The sequence below is a fragment of the Poecilia reticulata genome, chromosome 10 (genome assembly GCF_904066995.2).
Source record: "Poecilia reticulata chromosome 10, P_reticulata-male-v2, whole genome shotgun sequence".
Taxonomy (NCBI): domain Eukaryota; kingdom Metazoa; phylum Chordata; class Actinopteri; order Cyprinodontiformes; family Poeciliidae; genus Poecilia; species Poecilia reticulata.
Window position 1 is genome coordinate 4094653 of NC_088839.1, and position 13859 is coordinate 4108511.

A 13859-nucleotide genomic window follows, 5' to 3' on the forward strand; every position below is an offset into this window, starting at 1 on the left:
GAAAGGTAAGCTCCGTGGACGTGATGCTAGCAAAGCTAGCTGTCTTGCAGTGGTGGAGAAAGTACTCAAAAAATTTACTTAAGTAAAAGTACAAATACACAGTCAAAAATGTACTCAAGTAAAAGTCAAAGTACCACATTAACATTTTACTTAAGTAAAAGTAAAAAAGTTCTGGCTTTTAAAAATACTTAAAGTACTCGCTGAATGCATTACCCAATCGCTAATATCATTAAGTGTACCGATCGTATTTAATTTTAATACATCAGAAATGTGCCATTTTAATTAACACTACCACAGATTAAACATGTTCTTATTGTGTTTATTCTCTGTAACAGTTTAGACTTAGATATGTGATTCTATGAATAATAATTTCAGGGATGGAAACATTTTGTCTCCTGTCCTAACATAGGACAGGATACATCCCCTTTCAGTTATTTAGAAAGAACTGAAAGGGGATGTAAAGAAGGTGCGGGCAGGGTGGAGGATATGCAACCAAGGAGCCATGTAGCAGAGTTGTAGTCAAGACCACCGAACCCAAGACCAGCGCCCCGCGCTAAGTGACACAATAACATTAAGTTTACCTATCAAAATTGGTTTTCAGATTGATCTGAAAGATCCACATTCCCATAAAAACACCTAGATATTAAATACTTAAGAGCTGAAATGAATTTAGCCAGTATCAATTAAAACTCACTTCATTCTGTTTTGCTTTCATCGCTGTGCTACAATCCGCAGAGGTCTCCTGCTATCCCTAGAAAAATAACGCCCTGGGCGGTTGCCCATATTGCCCATGTCAGAAACCACAACTGAAACATTGCAATTAACGGTAAATAAGGTTCAACTGTCCAACGGCGCAACAAGTAACCAAGCAGAAGGAGCATCGTGACTGTTTTCATCCTCCCTCCCACTGCGATGTTTACCACCATGACAGGAGACGAAATCAATCAATGAGCATGCTCTGTGTTCATACGTTCAACTTTTACTTATTCAGCGATTAAATAAATCTATATATATATATATATATAAAAAATTCCCTTCTCACCCTCCGCGGGTGGTCTGTTTCATCCTCTGAGCTCGGGTCCTCTACCAGAGGCCTGGGAGCTTGAGGGTTCTGCGCAGTATCTTGGCTGTGCCTAGAACTGCACATTTCTGGACTGAGATGTCTGATGTTGTTCCTGGGATCTGTTTGAGCCACTGCTCCAGTTTGGGGGTGACTGCCCGAGGGCCCCGATGACCACAGGCACCACTGTGGTCTTCACCTTCCAGGTCTTTTCCAGTTCCTCCCTGAGGCCCTGGTATTTCTCCAATTTCTCATGCTCCTTTTCCTGATGTTGTAATCACTTGGTATTGCTACATCCACCACAACGGCTTTCCTCTGTTCTTTATCCACCACCACAATGTCCGGTTGGTTCGCCATTACCATCTTGTCTGTCTGGATCTGGAAGTCCCACAGGATCTTAGCTCGGTCATTCTCCACCACTTTTGGGGGTGTTCCCCACTTTGATCTTGGGGCTTCCAGTCCATATTCTGCACAGATGTTCCTGTACACTATGCCCGCCACTTGGTTATGTCGTTCCATGTATGCTTTCCCTGCCAACATCTTGCACCCTGCTATATGTGCTGGACTTATATATATATATATATATATATATATCTACCGCAGTGTACACAAGAACAAAGAACGGCTCTAAGTGAGGCTTCAGTCCCTAGGACTTAGTAAAGATCCGTCCAGAAGAATCGGATCGTTCGTGAATGTTATATCACTATATTGCACTATATTGCAGACTTTGGTCACAGCGTTGTCCCAAGCGACACCTCAGTCAACACCTCCACACAATAATTCAGCGCATGAGTGACAACTTTTTTTCATCAGATGCAACATGTGTCTCTGTACAGCTAGCTTAGCTAGCATCACGTCCACAGATCTTACCTTTCTTTAAGCTTTCCTTTCAAGTGACGCTAAAAGTTGGACGAAGTCCCCACCGTCTGTGAAAGCGAAGCGCTGCTGATTTTACATGTCGCCATATATTATGATTTATGCAGCTATTATCGATTAAACAGACATCTTCTCCCGCTCGGAGGAAACCACTGCGCATGTCTGGAGCTCCGCGTGCGAGTAAAGGTGGAGCCGATGGGTGACAACAGACAGAGTCACGTTATTGCTTGGATTTTACGGCGCCACCTTAAATCCCTGAACTTCACATTTTAACGGAAAAAAAGAGCAACGCGACTTGGATGTAACGAGTAACGAGACAGTTTTGTAGAAATGTAGTGAAGTAGAAAGTACAGATACTTACTGTAAAATGTAGTGGAGTAAAAGTAGAAAGTACCCATTATTAAATCTACTTAAGTACAGATACACGAAAACTGTACTTAAGTACAGTAACGAAGTAGTTGTACTTCCCACCACTGATGTCTTGACTGAAACACATGTTGCATCTGCGATGAAAAAAAGTTGTCACTCATGCACTGAATTACTGTGTGGAGGTGTTGACTGAGGTGTTGCACAGATGGGACAACGCTGTGACCAAAGTGCAATATAGTAATATGACATTCATGGACGATCCGATTCTTCTGGACGGATCTTGACCAAGTCCTATAGTGCTGAAGCCTCACTGAGAGCCGTTCTTTGTTCTTGTAATTCTCTGCATACACTGCAGTAACTATTTTATTTCATTAAAATATCTTTATATTTAGTTGGTGAATAAATAAAACAAAAACATAAGAACGCAGAGCATGCTCATTGCTCTTTGTTTTCGTCACCTGTCATGGTGGCAGACGTTGCAGCAGGAGGGAGGATGAGAACAGTCACCTCCTCCTGCATGGTTACTTCTTGCTTATTGGGCCTTGGACAGTGTTCATAGTTGAGTGTTGTTAATTGCTATTTTTAATGGTGCAGACAATTATTATTTCTGACATTGGCAATATGGGCAACCGCCCAGGGCGTTATTTTTTTAGGGATGGCAGGAGACCTCTGTGTATTGTAAACTCAATAAAAACATGCTTTATCTGTGGCCTTGTTCATTAAAATGGCACATTACTGCTGTATTAAAATTAAATACGATTGGTTCACTTAATGATATTAGTGATTAGGCAATGCATTCAGCAAGTACTTTTACTTTTAATACTTAAGTATTTTTAAAAGCCAGTACTTTTTTACTTTTACTTAAGTAAAATGTTAATGTGGTACTTTGACTTTTACTTGAGTACATTTTTGTCTGTGTATTTGTACTTTTTCTTAAGTAAATTTTTTGAGTACTTTCTCCACCACTGTGTAGCACCGACATCACCCAATGCACATGGAGGGCCAGAAGTAAATTCAGCCCACTTATTTCTGTTGATCCAGCATCAAAATGTCTAAAGTCCGAGTCCTTTACAGTAAATCCAACCGTTCAAATAGAGAAAAAGATGAACGTAATTTTTGTGTTTCGAAAGTAGTTGGTCACAAGCGAGTTCATTTTAAACAACTTACTGAAAAAGAGGAGAAAATGGATCAATAATCTACAGCTAAAAGCAGGAAGTGTGAAAACTAACAATGCCAGAGTTTGCAGCACCACAGGAAACAATCGCATCATTTAAATTGTATTTTCAGATATTTATTGGACAGTTACTTAGAAAGACAGCATTTAAGCAAGGTAAGATATATTATTTTTATGCCCTAGTGTGGATGTCTTCAGAGTGCTAATGTTGTTAACAGCTAGTTCAGTGTCGAGTCACCAGCAGAAAATATAATGTTTATTCAGTGGGACTTTAATGGTAAAAAAATAAAAATAAAAAAGCTGAATAAATTAAATATAACCTATCCAGTCATACAGTTACCATGAGCTGTTACTATTCCCCTACATGCTTTGTGTCTGGCCATGGGGTTTCTGTAGATCAGTGCGAATCGTTGATCTACATTGGACCAGAATCCAGCCTCCTACAGCAACTCAACATTAATGTACAACTCTTGCATGAATTTGGGTTTACAGAAGCTAAATAAATTATTTACCAGGAGATTCAAGCTCATAAAATAGCATGGGTTAGTTTGTTGTTAGCAATAACATCCTTATTATAGACTAAAATTACTTAAAAGGTAGGATAAGGTAATTTTATTTATATAGCACATTTTCAGCTATATAAATAAGCTGATACACTCACTTTACATGAGTGTAAAGCACTCATGTAAAGTGCTTTACATGAGTTAAAAGGAAATACAAACAAAATAAACCACAGGAAAAGAGGAAACGATACATTAGGGCAGATGGCAACATTCAGACAAAACAAAGAGGCAAAACAAAGACATGAGTGAAGGCGGTGACGTCAAAGGGCCATGAAGCCAGGTGGCTGTGGTCCCTGGCATAGTCCGACAGAGATGTTTGTTATCGAGGAATGATGTCCTTAGGAACGCTCAGCTCCACAGCTCCATGGAAACAGGAGGGGATGAAGTGGGAAGGAGAGCTGTGTTTACATATCTTCAAGGAGATTAGAGATATGCAGCCCTTCCAAGGCCACATGGGGAAAGCCAATTCAGAAACAGAATTATCTTAGGTCGGGAAGATTATAAATTTCAATCTTCCCTAAAGTCTCTCTGATACATCTCAGTTCCCAATCATCGAAATTAGTTTGGTCGTTCCACTGAGCAGAAACTAGCAACTTCTCCAAGATCGATTCTATCCGGTTAGTGAGTCCTCGTCTCTGTCCACACCAACAGTCTGTTTGCTAGTTTGGCCAGATCCGTCACAAATTTGTCGATAATCCAGGAATCCACAAACTCCATACAGCAGAAATCCTGTTATCATGAATAAATCCAGGGTGAATCCTGTGTGTCCCTGCAGGACAAGAGGACTCTCCTGTGCACAGACTTCTCGTCAAAAATGTGATCAATTGCATTGAGAGATCGGTTGACCAGATCCATAATTTGTAGATTTGGATGATGTGCAAAGAAAGGCTCCAAAAATATAGAAAAAGACGGGACAAAAACAGAGCAAGCAGAGCAGACAAGGGCAGGGAGGGAGCAGAGGAAAAAAGCGTCCGCCTTCATCAAGAGCAAGAGAGAAAGCACAATTCACTACTCACTTGGCAGAAACAAGTCGACAGCCATCTAGTGCTGCTTTTGAACCTAAATGCTTGACCCAATTTGAAACTAAATGATTGTATTCTCCAGGCTTTTGAAAGCGTTCTTCTGGCTCACTGTATAATATGAACTCTGCAGCTCCAGGTGGTTAGTTATGTTGATCGCGTCAATGCGGATAAATCCTCAAGATTATAAGAGAAGTCTTTTTTTTTACCAAGATAATACAGATCATATCCTAAATATACGCAGATTTTTTCGAGATACCTCAGCTGTTCCAGCCTATTTAGGGCTTTAGCATACTGTTGTGATCAACTTTGCTTCGTTTTGAACCGGAGGAATCCCCTTCTGGCCCTCCATCTGAATTTTGTGCGTCATCCGGGTCACGTGACTGAAACCCAGCAATAGGAAGACTGCAATTCTAAAACAGAAAATCAACATCGTCGTTTACAAGTCGGCTGAAATTCAAACAAAAAAATCCAGCTCAATGGGAGAAATCCCAGACGGAGCACTGAAGGGTGATGAGAATCGAGCAGAACTTAACAGCAAGGCATCAGCCAGGCTAGTATTACAGCAAAGTCGCTCTGTTTCATCCTTTTGAGTTTTCAGCCTCAGTTTATCACTGAATAACCTTCATTTGGTTTTGAAAATGTCAATTAAGATAATGATGTGTTCAATTTGAGCTTAGTGCTTTCTAGTTGCGGAGTTAAAAAAACTAGTGTTTGCAATTTGTTGGGGTGCTAACTACTATTAGCACCACAAGCTAATAATATTTTTCTCTTTATGACTTCAAACAATAAAATCCCAGAGTTGCAAATCACTAAGAGTGCAAATAATTTAATAGGTAATTGTCAGAAGCCCTAAAATAATTTATACCTTTTCCTTTTACTGATATGAACTCGACAGTCATAGTGGATGCTAAACCTGGAGCTTCTCTGTGAAGTCCCAGTAGTAATTATCTGGAAGACAGTCTTGCTTTTTGTATTTCTTCATTGAAAGTGACCAGTGTCATACATTCACTCAAAGTAAAACCGCCCTATTGAGAAAAAAAAAAATCCATTCTATGCCTTAGCTTGAAACTTTCCTTGTCTAGTTTCAAGCTAGCTAAGGCTAGGTTTCAGCTCTTTCAATGTAAACTCCAAATTATTTAATCAATGTTTTAAAATAACTAAGATCCTCTTACAATTACAATGGTTAGGTTTCTCTAACGTCTAACTGCCCCATATTTTCTCCAGGTATTTGTAAATATTTCCACCTATTGCTTCTCATTGTGTATCTATAATAATATGGAGTTTTTTTGTCACCTTCTTCTGATCTTGTATGATTATCTTCTGACTCTTTGTAATACAAAAACATGTGGAGAACCTTTTTTCCCCAGATTTGTTTCCTCAAATAAGTTTGTTTTTAGGTAATTAATAAACTGGCTGATTAACAGAGGTGTGTACACTGTTCAGAACCACGTTCAGATCATGCTAGGCCTAGCTTTCTCAGTAACTAGCCATAACCTGCTAATCTGTGGCCTTATTTTTACTTTATAAATCTTTATTTCACTTTAAATTATATTTGTATTAACTGATTGTATAACACCATATGTCAGACAGTTAATAGTTTCAGTTTCCCTTTGTTCCTGTTAAATTAATTCCTAATCAGTGCCTGCGGCTGTTAGCTTGTCCTGTGTCGCTCTGAGGTCACGAGGAGTTTTCCTCTGATGGATTTTACCACCTGCTTTGATTCATCTGTCACCACAGAGCCTCCACATCAACATCAACAAGTTCTCCACATTCCTTATTGAGCTTTACTTTGGGAAACAAGGGTTAGGGAAAATTCACATTATACCACACAAGCTTCAACCAATATTGGCATCTGTGTTTGACTGGACGCTTTAAAGATCTAAGAATCAGCCGGAAAGAGTCCGTATGTGTCCACATTACGCACCATATATCGCCTTTCTTATGCAGTAATTAAATGCAACAGAGCCCAGAACAGTTTCTAACAGAGAAACGCAGTGTGACACACTCAGAAACATCCAAGCTGTTTAGGTCAATGCTGTGTCAGACTGGTGGAAGTGGCCTGTAGTAATAAAGAACTCTTAGAGTTTTATGGCGGCTTCTTTTCCAGCGCCAGTTGTACTGTTGAACTGCACTAACGAGCTAATTCGGGAACCAACTCTTCATTTAGCATTGTAGCATTTTTGCCAACTTTGAAAATGTAGTGCAATTGACATCCCCTAAATTCATTTTTCTGGATAAGCTCTAATTTACTCGGCTGGTTTGTAAACTCTGAGTTGAATAAAGTTCGACATTTCTGTTGCCAACTCTCACTTTACTGGAGTGAGACTTGAGCTTTTCTTCTATTTATCCAACAGCTCAACATAGTGCATTCGCTCTAACATCAGTAGAGTTTAGTACAAAACTTTGGTTTCCACAACATTAAATTTAAGTATTAACCATCTAAGTAGATTACACCCATTACTCTGTCTGAAACCAACAGTGTTGCTTCAGCTTCAGCATTCAGTCTTATGAAACCAAGCAAAACTATTGATTCTTTATTTTCTGTGCAAATGTTTATTGGATCTTTCAGTGACCTTAAATATGAACAGAACAAACCTGGAGAGTTTGATTTCTTGTCTTATGAGACGAGCAGCTCTCAGAGCTGGTGAAAACACACAGGCCTGACCGTGGCTCTTCTTCTGCAAATGAAGTTAATCTGGGAACTGAGTAAAACATTACAGAGCTTTGCTTTGATTCTGAGCAGATGGTGTGTTGATCGCACTATGAATGCTGCAGCTGTGTGCGTGTTCTGTATAAATTTGTGACCAAGGGAGCAGAGGCCAATGGTCCATCAGTTTCTGTCAGGCCACAGTCATACTGTGAGATTGATTTGTGTGAGTGTGTGTGTGCGTGTGAGTGTGTGTAGGTATATGTGCGAGATTGACTCACTGATCGATAGTGTAGTTGGTAACAAAAGATGCTATTTCACAACTCACTGGACTGCATGGCCAAACACACACACACACACACGCACGCACGCACGCACACACACACACACACACACACACACACGCACACAGAGGTGGCAATTAACAAGACACTGCAGGAACTGTATGTCTGAGCTCGCTCTCTCTCTTGCTCTCTCACACACAGACACAAACACTACAACTCTATACAGCAGAAAGTGGTAACATGCTGCTAAATATTAAATATGGGTAAAATGTGGAGAAAACATGATGAAGCCTCATCTGTTCGACTGAGACAGAAAGACAAACGCTTCACCATCTCCAGCTGATGTTGCTTCAGAAAATGGATCATGGTTGAAAAAAAGTTTCCAACACTGAACTTTTTATAAAAAGATCAAAATATGACTTTTTATTTCCCTTTAAGCTGTGCCACATTTCTAAAGCTTTGTTGAGCGTGTGGACTACAGGAACAACCTGCTAAAACTCCTAAGCCAATGAGAAACTGCTTCATGTGATTTTGACTTTAGCTTGGTGCTGTGTATTGAACTGGATGAGTGAGGGAGGATTGTACACAACCAAAACAGCTTGGGTTTGCTGGTCACACACTAATGTGGGACGTGCTACTCATTCTGCTACAAGCATTAGTCCAATGTTGGTCACATCAACACCAGAGCCACGCTGAGTTCAGGTGTGTGGCGGTGGTCTCTGGTAAACAATGCAGTGGGGGTCAGGATGGAGTCTGGCCCTTAGAGGAGAGATATGCGGCTGGTTGCCATTGGTTACAGAATCTCATCAGGACATTGTCCTGCACTTATTCTTAGGAAAAGTTCTGATAAGGGGCTACACATTGGCGCAGTTGGTAGAGCTGTTGCCTTGCAGCGAGAAGGTTCAAAAAATGCTATTTCACAACTCACTGGACTGGGTTCGATTCCCGGCCCCGGTCTTTCTGCATGGAGTTTGCATGTTCTCCCTGTGCATGCGTGGGTTTTCTCCGGGTACTCTGGTTTCCTCCCACAGTCCAAAAACATGACTGTCAGGTTAATTGGTCTCTTCAAATTGTCTCTAGGTGTGAATGTGTGTGTGCATGGTTGTGTGTCCTGTGTGTCTCTGTGTCACCCTGCGACAGACTGGCGACCTGTCCATGGTGACCCCGCCTCTCGCCCGGAACATTCGCTGGAGATGGGCACCAGCAACCCTCCCGACCCCACTGAGGGACAAGGGTGTTAGAAAATGGATGGATGGTTCTGTTAAGGTTTAGGAAAGCTAGACAGAATCAGAAGGTGAGCAGGAACCTATCAGTCATTTTTGTTGAAATAAACTCTGACAATAATCCCACCGATGTCAAATTCTGGATTCTGTTTAGTTTATCTCCTCTCTCACCAGCCTGCTGCTGCTCTCTCTTCCTCCGTTCCTCCTGCTCCTCCCTCTGCCGGTCCTCCTCTCTGCAGGGCTGTCCCTCCTGGTCGCGGGGGATGATCAGGCCGTGGAAAGGGCACTGAGGCCAGGCAGAAGCAGGTCAGGACGGTCGCAGAGCGCTTTATGAAACTGAACCGGAGCTGAAACCAGTCAGGTTTGGTACCTTAACGCGGTCCTGCCGCTGACACAGCGTGCCGTTGCCCAGCGGGGCTCTGCAGAAATGGCTGACGGGCACAAAGTTCCCCGGGAAAGAGATGTATCTGCTCTTACTCTGTGCCAACAGGTCCTGGTTCTCCACCTCCTCCTCCACCTCTGCAGGAACCCAGAACTGGTGCTGAGAGGCTGACCTGCCACAGGAAACAACACACAGAATTACAGCATTAGACCCTCAAATGAGTAGGGAGAAATTAAACACTTAAAAAAATAACATAAGCCAAGTATGGACATCTGAAAAGTCTGTTTGGACGGTGTTATCTGTTGGTTGTATAAAAAGTATCAGGAGTTCATACTTTGCAGCCTGTTAGACTGAGTCTCAGTGCAGTAGAATGGAGAAAATGTGGATTTAATACAACTGATATCATCACAACGTTCAACTAAAATATGATCATTGCACATTTTTCTAATATCTGCAGCCTATTCATTCCCCTTTTTCTTAGGAAGTATCCTAAGAATTAAATCTTAAAACATTAGATTTTACACTGTAAAAAAAAAAAATCTAATTTACAGTAAAATACCATCAGTGGTGGTGGTCAGAATTTACTGTATCAGTACAGTAAAATTTTACCTAGATTTTATTTTGTTTTTGGGGGGGGGAGTGATGGACCGAGTTAAAAACAGGAGGAGTCACAGGATATTAATTAGAAAAATAGGGTTTTTTATTTTAACCCAAAGATTATAAAATGACAAAATGATGAACTGAGCTCATAAAAGAGGTCAAAGAAACAAAACTGAACTCAGGCAAAAATGTAAACAAACTGGCTGCACAAACAAACATAACTGACCTAATAAAGAAATGATACACAGGGGTATATATACTGGCTGATCAGACCAATTAAGACACAATAGGGGTAACTAAACAGAATACAATTACAAACACAAAAACAAATAACAGTACAGCTAAGTTTGACTAAACTAAAGACTCACAAAAGGAAAATCAAAAATATTAAAGTTTAATACTAATATTTACTTAAACACAAAACTTATCTAAACAAAGAAACTACAAATTTTCCCTGCCAGCAGGAACTAGTGGTGTAGTCCAATCAGCATGTAAGCCTGCTGAGCACTGGCACCCATCTTTTGTCTGGCCACTCCAAGGCAGGTAAGTACCAGCAAAACACAGACAAAAGGTCAGTCTCAAGCAAACAAATTAAACTTAAGTTGATATAAATACACATGCTAACTAAATGTGCGTGCCAACATAAAGAACAAATGTATCCAAATCAACTAATAAATGTTTTACTGAAACTAAAGTTGTGGAAATGTGTTTGTGTATTACTTGAGAATCTTGCCAGCGTTGGGTTGCTCCTGGCCCCAGTAGTACAGATCCAAACCAAAAGGAACAACTGGAGCTTCAGCAGCATCCTGCGCTGAGTCCGGCTGAGATGAACCAGGGCCAGTAGTGCTGCTGCTGCTAAAGGCAAGATGCAAGGAGGAGAGTTTAACCATAATTTATAGCTTAAACAGTGGAGGTGAAACAAGTGAGAAGAATGAAAGGAAATGTCTAAAGGAGGAGAGTCAGGGGAGAAGTCACCACCTGGATTCTGGAAGCAGGATCTGCTGTCTGAGGACACGCAGTGTGGCTGCAGCAGAAGTTGGATCCTGCTCGTCCTCTAGGAGCCTCCTCATCCTCCTGGAAGAGGAAAATGAGCTGGATGGAAGAGGGGAAGCTGGAGGTCTTCTGACTGGGGGAGTTTTGGGTGCGAATGCTGCAGTTGAGGTGGAAGGAGCGGGATCCAGACCTAAAAGAAGGGTATGTGGTTCAGCATTACGTCAGTTTTTCTTAGAGACATACCAGAAGCTTCATCAACATATTCATGCACTAAAACATTAACCCGGTTATGCAGAATTACGTGAAAAGCGCAACAGTACCCAAAAAACTATTAAAAAAAAAAAAAGTATGGCTTTACAGTCATGTGTTAAGACTGAACAGCAAAGGACTGAACACACAACCCTGAGGGACTGGGGTACTCAATTGGGAATGTTTTTCAAAGCCAGGCTGAATGTGGTCTTTCAGTCAGGAACTTCAAAATTCAGAGTCAGGAAGCAGATCTTTCTCTATTAGGTCTCTCCCATACTTCATATGAATCCCCAAAATCAGCTCTCACTGTTGTAGTCGTGTGATGAACATTGCGTCATCTTGTTGGCAGGGAGGCGTCCTCCTCCCCTTCTCTATACCAGCCACGGGTCAATTACTTTGTATGGAGCTCTGTGTGATGTGTTGTGTGATTGGCCAGACATTTGTAGGTGTGTTTTGTGCAGAAATGTGCTCAGACAGATGTCGATATTTCGCTTCAACTCATTTGTTTTCACTATCCAGTTTTTGAGAAGCATTTGTCAGACATGTTGAGGAAATATGCAGATATCATTGTACTATGTGTGACACGTAACCTGTTCAGTTTAACACAACCTCTGATCAGGAATATTCATGCGTCGCATGAGCACCTGGTTCATCAGAGACGGGTTATTGTTTTCTAAATGAGGTGGAAGCTTATGGTCAAAAGCCAATGCACATTTCACCTGCTAAAATCACAGTGCCTTCTAGTGGCCTGACATGACAACTACAGCTGACTCAAGGTGGTCTGGTGGTGATCTTGTTTAAACGCGGAACTTTTCCCCAATCAACATCCGAAAATTCGGGCACTCTGTGTGTGTGTGTGTGTGTGTGTATGGCTGTCTGTCTTGTGTGTCTATATGTTACAGTCTTGTGACCAATTAGCAAAACCCAAAATACATTTTCATAAGGTTCCAATGTATTCATAATCAGGATAAAAGTTGCAAAATAGCATAGTGTTTGTTACAGAACATGGTTTATTTTTACACAGTTTACACTAGAAAGTTATAGCAAACACAGCATATATGTCAATGGTTAAGAGACTATCATCCCCACCTCAATTGTCCTTAATCCCCTCCCCATTCTCTCGCTGTCAGAGGGTAAAATACACACTCAATCTGCTCCTTTAAGAGCGCCGAATGGCATGGCTTTGACTGGATGTTGTGGATGTTAAGACGCACAGATCAATGTAGGAAATGTGTATTGTATGTGTGTGTGTGGGTATGTGTGTTCGCAAGAAGGTTGTCGAAGAAAAAAATTGGGAAAACGGGAGTGGGGAGCGGTGCTACCACAGCTCAAGAAAAAGCTGGTGGAAAAGCAAAAAGAAGTATTGATCTTCCAGGGTTAAGCAGGGCCTGTAATTAAAATGTTAATTTGAGAAAGAGAGCTAGTGTCCTGACAGCAGAGGGAGGGATAAGAGACCTGATAACCAGAAAGACAGAACAGAAAGGAAGGTAGAGAGAGAGACCGAGAGAGAGAAAGAGACTAAGGACAAGAAGGAGGAATAGTGAGAGAAGAATGAAATGTGCAAATATACTTATTCAGTAATAAATACAGAGATGAAAGCAATTAACACACTGATATAATAAGAAGCAGAACAATATTAAAGTGAGGATAATAGTAAACTCAGAAAACAGCAGCATGTTCACTGTCAGAGGTCTGAGAGCTCCACTATGTTCTCGTGACTGAATATCAACACAGAAATGTCAAACTGTAAACTGCACCAGAGTTGCTGCTGTGGGTTTCTGCTGCAGAGTCATGGAAAACAAAACAGAACAGCACTTCAGTGATAATGTGGCAAAGCATGTAGTACCAAGGGGGGAGTTATCACAGAGGCAGCCTCAGATTTGGGCTTCTTTGATTCTCATATGGGGTTCCTCAAAGCCTCATTATTGGACCAAGATCAGACTGTAGCCTTACAGCCTCCCTAAACCAATGGGGGCAGTCCACCTTTTTTCTGGCGAGATCCATGGCCTCAGGTTGGTCTGAAGTCAAACAGTCAAGATGAGGTCATGTGGTTGAATAGAATTTGAGTAGTTGGGGCTGTTTTCCACACAAACACACTTATAAAATTTTGACCCATCAGACAATAGTTTCCCATTCAAGTAGAGTCGGGATGTTCACCCGGGTGGCTGTGATGAGATTTTCGTCACGTAACTGTGACAATGAGAACTGATTGTGGCATGTCGACCTGATCATGAGGGCCTTTTACCAGACTTTTTCTACTCCAGTGCATGCTGGAGGTCATGACCTGAAGATACCAACAGAAACACATCATCTGCAAAAGGAAAGACGAGAAACGGATATTCTCTCTTCTCCGTGGCTACACCCTGACATCCTGCCCACCAACACCACAATCAGGACTGGTGACGATAAGACAGTCC

General features: G+C 41.3%; 1 protein-coding gene across 4 annotated transcripts in view; it reads right to left on the bottom strand.

Annotated features, from left to right (window-relative positions):
• The window catches only part of uvssa (UV-stimulated scaffold protein A), a 64907-nt gene that overhangs the window by 21151 nt on the left and 29897 nt on the right, over positions 1–13859 (bottom strand). For 3 of the 4 annotated variants that reach the window (XM_081611847.1, XM_081611846.1, XM_081611844.1), the window contains 4 exons: positions 11179–11383; positions 10921–11055; positions 9589–9772; positions 9390–9504 (listed from right to left, as the gene is read on the bottom strand). In XM_081611847.1, coding sequence (XP_081467973.1) covers positions 9390–9504; positions 9589–9772; positions 10921–11055; positions 11179–11383 — 639 coding nt within the window. The remainder of the gene's footprint in view (positions 1–9389; positions 9505–9588; positions 9773–10920; positions 11056–11178; positions 11384–13859) is intronic. The other variant, XM_081611845.1, reaches the window with a different exon arrangement.